This window comes from Megachile rotundata, chromosome 8, assembly GCF_050947335.1.
Source record: "Megachile rotundata isolate GNS110a chromosome 8, iyMegRotu1, whole genome shotgun sequence".
NCBI classification, from domain to species: Eukaryota; Metazoa; Arthropoda; class Insecta; order Hymenoptera; family Megachilidae; genus Megachile; species Megachile rotundata.
The window spans coordinates 14,857,596-14,864,196 of NC_134990.1; the positions used below are offsets into that span (position 1 = coordinate 14,857,596).

Here is a 6,601-nt window from a genome sequence, read left to right on the forward strand (position 1 = left end):
AGTAGTGTAGAATGTAAAACAGGAGACAGGTGAATATCTATGAATCGCGGTACCAGAAACTGCGCCTGGTAGCAGGATAGCAGAATGCGCGAGGAGGTATACCGCTTTCCCGCCAAAAGTACGCATTGCGTAATAATCATTAATTACGCTCTAAATACTCAGAAGAACTGAACTTTTATGATTGGTTCTTAAAGAACAATGCCAGGGGAGTATTCTAATACCACTTTCGTGCAGATTTGACTTATAATTACTTAGTTACTAATAATTATCGATTTGTTAAAATTTGTATTAAACACGCGCGTGAATTTTATTAATTCCGTCGAAGATAAGAATGATTTATGACACTTTAGGATTTTAATAATAAGAGGAAGGTCGAAACTACATTCTTTAACTGGTTTTAGTAAGATTTAGATAGCTAGTGTTAAATAAATATTCACTCTTGTAGCCGATATCTATCAGGATACGCAAGGACCGCGCGCACTCGAATTTTCATTAATTTCTTCAATTTAAGAAGTATTTTGTGAACTTTTATAATTTAGAAAAATAGTACAAGATCTAAGCAATTTTCTCATACCTATATTATGTACATCAACAACGTATTTATTTAATAATTTAGTAATAATGTTATTGCATGCTCGTAAGTATAAAAGTATATGTTAGAAGGCCGCCATTTGCATTTCGGAGTGTGATTTCGTTGAAATTCCGTTCTTAATATTATGACACTAAAATTATTAAAGAGGTAGTTCAAAACATGTGATTCGTATCACTCACTGTAATATAATATATTTCTGTTATTTAAAACTACGAGGGTAGTAGGATAACAAAATATGCAAAGAGGTGGCACGCAGGTATGCGCAGAACGGATGCGCAGTGTACTTGGTCAGGCTCGTCGGCAGTGGGAATTCGGTTCCGAAAACGACTCCTGGTAGCAGGATAGCAGAATGTGCAAAGAGGTGGCACGAAGTTATGCGCAGAACAGGTGCGCAGTGCATTCACTCAGGCTTGTCAGTAGTGGGAATTCGGGTCCGAAACCGACTCCTGGTAGCAGGATAGTAGAATATGCAAAGAGGTGGCACGCAATCCTGCGCAAAGGAGATGCGCAGTGGGCAGTAGGAGTGGTGGGGGTACTATCTAAGAATTTTCGGCTTTGAAACTTACTCCTGGTAGCAGAATAACAGAATATGCGAGGAGGTCGATCGTCATAATTATTTTTCGGCTATGTAGAAAGGATAATAATGTTCAGAAAAAAGAAATGAAAAGAATTCTGAACAAATAAAAAAATTATTCTTAATTTTAAAATTAATAACACTGTGATATATTTTATATTTTGAACTTTCATTTATTTTTAATTTTAATTTATTATACATATATGCTCATATGGTGTATTATTAAATTCATTATAATTACCGAATTAAATAATACCGTACAAATGTACAAGATATATACAAAACGATCTGCATACAATACTCGGGACAATGAACATCTTTCGAAGATTTCTTATAAAACAACGCGCGAATTAAAATCGCAGAAATAATGAAAATAATTTACAGATATATTTTACATAGTTTAACTTTACCGCCTCTAATTCAGTCTCTTATAATTTCGACTGTCTGATCTATAATTTATCACATTGATTAATAAAGTCGCATTAAGGCTTTGAAAGATGAAAGCGTAGAGGTAAGAACACCTGTTGCACAAAGATCAGCGATCAAATCGTCACGTTCACCAAGCTGACACGAACCTTGAGGAACTGATTGTTATCGAATGTACAGAAACAAAGAGACTGACAATTGAATTAATTAATGACCTAATCCAGACCAGTTGCGTTAGCCAACTTTCCAATTCGACTACTTCCGTGCAGCTGTTATATAATTTTCTAGATCTGAAGCGTAAAGGAACTGCATGAGATTACCTTGCGATTTCTCATTTTCTTAAACGAAGAAATTCTCTTAATTTTACACTGTGAACACTTTGTACAATCATCCTACATATTTTATAGAAATTCATCCACGAATCGGACCCAAAAGTTTGTTAAACTTTCTTCGATTCCTAACTCTAGTTCTTAAACGCACGCCATAGGAAGCTTATCATATAAACTCTGTCACGAAGATCTTCTTCAAATCAGGCGCAGACCCCCCAATGTCGTGCCTGCAGATGTCCCCGTTGTCTAGGTAGCTGACGTCCGAGTTCATCAGAATGCTTTTCAGACTCTCGATGGAGAGATCCGGTAATTTCCTATCTACAGCGAGTTTGTCCAGGTCATTCATCGAATAACCAGGCCCGATTCTCTGTTTCTTCAAACGATACGACTGTACGGACGGTTTTGTATCTATTAGTTTGTTCTTCTTCTCCTTGCGATCGTTCGCTTCGTCCTCGATGATCCTCGGCGTGAAAGATCGCATGTTAACCTTTACCTCGCTGACTCTCTTCGAGGGCAACAGCTCCACCTGCAAAAGCAACACGTTCTCACGATTCTTGTTACGCAAGTGTTGTCTGTTGAAAGGTCAATCAAGTGCTCGACAGAATAATTCTATGCTACAGGATACGTTTCAATAAATTTTGGAGCATTCTTACAGAAAATAATCTAATGCATAACGAATCAAAATGTATAGTTCAAAAAATGAGCAATAATAGATTAATATTCCTTTCGATAATGCAGTGTTCAAAGAATCAGAATGCCATGCCAGTTTGTAATCGTGGTATCCTTTTTACCTTGATAATAAATTTGATTCGCCTCTTCCTATGAAATATAAGTAAACTTTTAGCCTCATTATCTTCGTACAAAGACATAGTAATGGAATGGAAGAGGGCTGAGAATGTTACCTTAGTTCCCTTACGTTGAAAATATTCGAAATCGTCATTAGCTACGGTAGTGACGGAACAACAGCTTCTGCTTCGACTCCTGCAGGAGCTCATTGTGTCAAAGTCTCCGTTCTCTAGATCACAGCTTTCATCGTCAGACGTTTCGTATCCGTCCGCTTCCTCCTCCTGGGGTTCCTGTCTTTGAAAACTCGGTTGTTCTTTCCTCTGATCCTGCTTCTTTAAATCGTACGTCCTCGAGTCCAGAAACGGGCGATGGTATCTGAAAGAAAAGTCAATTAGCATAATTATAATGCAAAGAAAAATTTATTTCTTACTTATAATCTTATAATCACAACATTAAAGCTACGTAACGAACACCTACGACTGGCATTTAGTATGATCGAAACTTTGATTTCTTCGAAGAGCAATCCTAGGATAACGTTGCTGTTCTTGCACGCTGTTATCCAGTCCCATGATCAAATTCTCCAAGCCAAGCACGCTCCTCGCGTGTCTTCTCGAAGGTTCCTCTCTAATCTCGTCCAGACTTTTGGTAAACTTTCGTTTACTGCAAGGATCTTCTAACTGAACCAAGTTCTCCATATTCTGTCCAAACACATCGGTGCTACCGATCTTCCTACGACTACAAGGCAACTCGTGCAAGCCTTCGTTCAGTCTTGGACATTTGTTCTGTTGTTCCATGTTGGTTTTCTTTGCAGTTTCGGTAGAATTCGAGTCTTGACGCGGCTCAAAGGTAGAACTGGTAAATGAGGACATTTCAGCCGGCAAAGAAGCGTAGTTAGTATCCTCGTTGAGTGGTTGAGTTCTAGGGTAATGTTGTATTCCCATCGTGATCGTTCCAGTCTTTCCTATAAAAATATTTTCGTAAGTTAAATGATCTATTAACAAGTTAATAGGAAAAGAAGGAAAAAGGCTTGATGACTTTTCTCTTTACCAATGATTTCTCAAGCGTAATGATTAGTTTTCTTGTAGTGCTGATACGGTCGAAGAAAGGAACGAAAGTAGCACGTCGGTAAGAAAAAAGTAAATTCGTGTACTCGCCTCTGTTCTGATGATTGTGCAATCGTCCGTACAGGCTTCCGTTAGTCAAGGGGAACTTAAGACCGTGGTTCAGGTTCAACTGCAGCTTGTATTCGGCGTCTTGTTCGAAGTGACGAAATTTTCCGTCTATACCACCTGGAAGCGTAACAATTTTCGTGAAATCGGTCGTTGCGAAAACTTGCGCTAACTTATTCTATCAGTTTCGACTCCACCAATACTCCATGCATTTCGGTGCAAATATTTGAAATTTAAACGAATTCCGATCTTCTCAAAATTGGAATTTGGTTTACAATGACTTATACTATACTATTTTATATTAATATAACTACCGATGAGTAGTTATAGTATGCATATGAATGATTGTACAACGAGTCTAATCGAATCGGACACGCTAGAAGGAGGGAAAAATCAAACGGTACAAGCGTAAAAGAGAAATTAACTGGCGGTATGTGGTCACGAGCGATTGCGAGATCGTTGCTTGTCGCATAACTGATATTTCTCCTTGGCGATTACGCGTCCGATGCATCTACAGCTCGATTCCCACGCGTGCATCGCGGGTCAACGCGTTGAATTTTTCATTCGAGAATCGATGTCATCCTTCCACCAAGAAATATCGCGAGATCATTGAATCCTGTTTCTCCGACTGTTAGAATCCAGATTGACGATCTTCTATTTACTTTCATATACTTTCACGATAATGCCGCTATCTATTATCATGATTTAGCAGAAAATTATTTTAAAGTCATCGCTATAAATTTATATTAACAAAGATGTTATACTAACCGTGCGACAATCTTCTCGCGTGATCCTGTTTCGTGTACACCTTCGCCACGTAGCGACAAAACATTTTGTCGAACAGCGCCAGGAAGACCGGAAGAAGGGTGTCTTTTACCAGGGGGAGCCAAGTCGCCAGATTCTGGGGTGTGCAGAAATCCCTGAGGAGTCCCGGCTTGATGGATATGACCTTCGGAGAGAAAGATTGCTCCATTATTATTACGGTCCATTGTTTTCTGTTCCTTCAATCTGTTGTGTATCCATTACAGTTATATTTCCTGAGCAAACTTCTTATTCCTCGCATAAATTTCTTTTTATGTCTCCACTGGAGATTTCCTCGTAAGAAATAAAATGAAACGCAAGTATTTGATAGAAGAAAAATGATGTACCGATTTGCTTATGCAATTATTAAACAGGTCAAGCGAAGCATTACAATTGTAAGTAAATTCACCTAATCGGATCACGAGTTATTGGTCCAAGTAAAGTTGCTTTTTAAGCACTTTATTCCTCCGTTTTAAATACCAATTTTTCATTTATGCGGAAGCCTGACTTTTCGTCTAGAAGGAGTCTATTTCCATGCGCAATCGTAAAAGAATTTTTCCCAGAACGCGAGGATGATTTCCAACGAGAAATCGTGTCAAGAATGAGTCGCGGCTTTCGCTGAACGGAATGTAGCGTTCATTGCATGCGATTAATTATTGTTCGACGCGTCGATAAACAAACGATGCGTGAGTGCATGTAATTCTACGGCTACGGACTGATTAAACGAACGTAAAAACGGGAACAGCAACGAGGGAAACGTCGAAACGCGCTGTCTTACGTGGCCTTTACTTTCGATTAGAACCGAGGCAAATTTGCAGTGAAAATCGTTCGCTCGGTCGCGCTTTCAAAATCGCAGCAATGCACGCGTCCTTTACATATCGCACGCATCATATGCGAAGCGTTTATTCAATTTTATGGCTGGTAATAATGAAAAAGTGATATTGCTCTCGCGAAACGTATCAATCGTTTCGAAGGAATTATAATGCAACGATGGTACTTGTACGCTATAAAAGCGAAACGTTCGCTTCGCCGATTTAAAAGGATCGTATTTCCGTTCGAAAAGATATTGCTTCCACTGTCTGTAATGTATAATTCAAGAATAAATCAGACGGGAAGCTTCTGACTCGCGAGAATATTTCTAAAGGAAATGTAAAGTTTGCGCAGGGAAGAAATATAGGTTAATCTTTGATTCCTAAGTTCCATGGAAGTTTTCCAAACCGGGAGAGCCGTATTTCTGAAACAAAAATACCGATCGAGCTCAAGCAGCGAATCAAGATTGAAAAATAAAGATATATTCCGCGAAAGAATTTCTCTCGAGAATTTCATGAATATTCCCGCAATTTCGTTCGCGAAACTGCAGTCGTGTATCGCCAAGTTTATTTCAAGTTTTAGCTAAAACACGCCACGTAACTTTCCCGTTGATAAAAATAATTGCACCAGTTTGCAAAAATCGCGAGGAAACCGCACGGTTGTTACGCAACAATGAAAGTTCAGACACATATTTCGTATCCTTTGGCCTGTGCAGGATATCGAAAAAATGTTTCTAGCCGCTGGAAGAAACTCGATTAACAAGAAATTCGCGCGCAAGAAAAAGGAATTGTGCGGGGTGGATAAGCAGATTACTCGTTTTTAATCCGACCTGGGTAGAACCGGCGATTACGCGTGTAACGGGTGACGGAGATATGAAATCGAAACCAGTACCCTAATTAGAGAACATAGCGGCTTAGAACGTGACTCGCATACACGGTGTACCGAAAGTGGTTCTCCTCGAAATATCGTTCCATTAACACAGTGAAACTGTTTATGGACGATCTAATCAACCCGAGTTTCACTCCATAGAGATGTTTTTCTTCTAGCGATATCTCCGTTTAACGTCGACAAACGATTTTCACGAAACGGTGCGTTCGTGGCGCACGAGATTTCT

At 39.2% G+C, this 6,601-nt stretch overlaps 1 protein-coding gene across 5 annotated transcripts in view; it reads right to left on the reverse strand.

The window, feature by feature from the left end:
- Positions 1 to 1,316: 1,316 nt before the first annotated feature.
- Positions 1,317 to 6,601, reverse strand: part of LOC100875901 (uncharacterized) — a 59,080-nt gene continuing 53,795 nt past the window's right edge. For 3 of the 5 annotated variants that reach the window (XM_012284371.2, XM_012284366.2, XM_012284365.2), the window contains exons 9-13: positions 4,645 to 4,825; positions 3,862 to 3,996; positions 3,185 to 3,668; positions 2,824 to 3,082; positions 1,317 to 2,447 (exon numbers count right to left, since the gene is read on the reverse strand). In XM_012284371.2, the coding sequence (XP_012139761.1) occupies positions 2,088 to 2,447; positions 2,824 to 3,082; positions 3,185 to 3,668; positions 3,862 to 3,996; positions 4,645 to 4,825 (1,419 nt within the window). In that variant the 3' untranslated portion in view covers positions 1,317 to 2,087. Of the gene's footprint in view, positions 2,448 to 2,712; positions 2,741 to 2,823; positions 3,083 to 3,184; positions 3,669 to 3,861; positions 3,997 to 4,644; positions 4,826 to 6,601 lie in introns of all 5 variants that reach the window. The other 2 variants (XM_012284372.2, XM_012284373.2) reach the window with 2 other exon arrangements.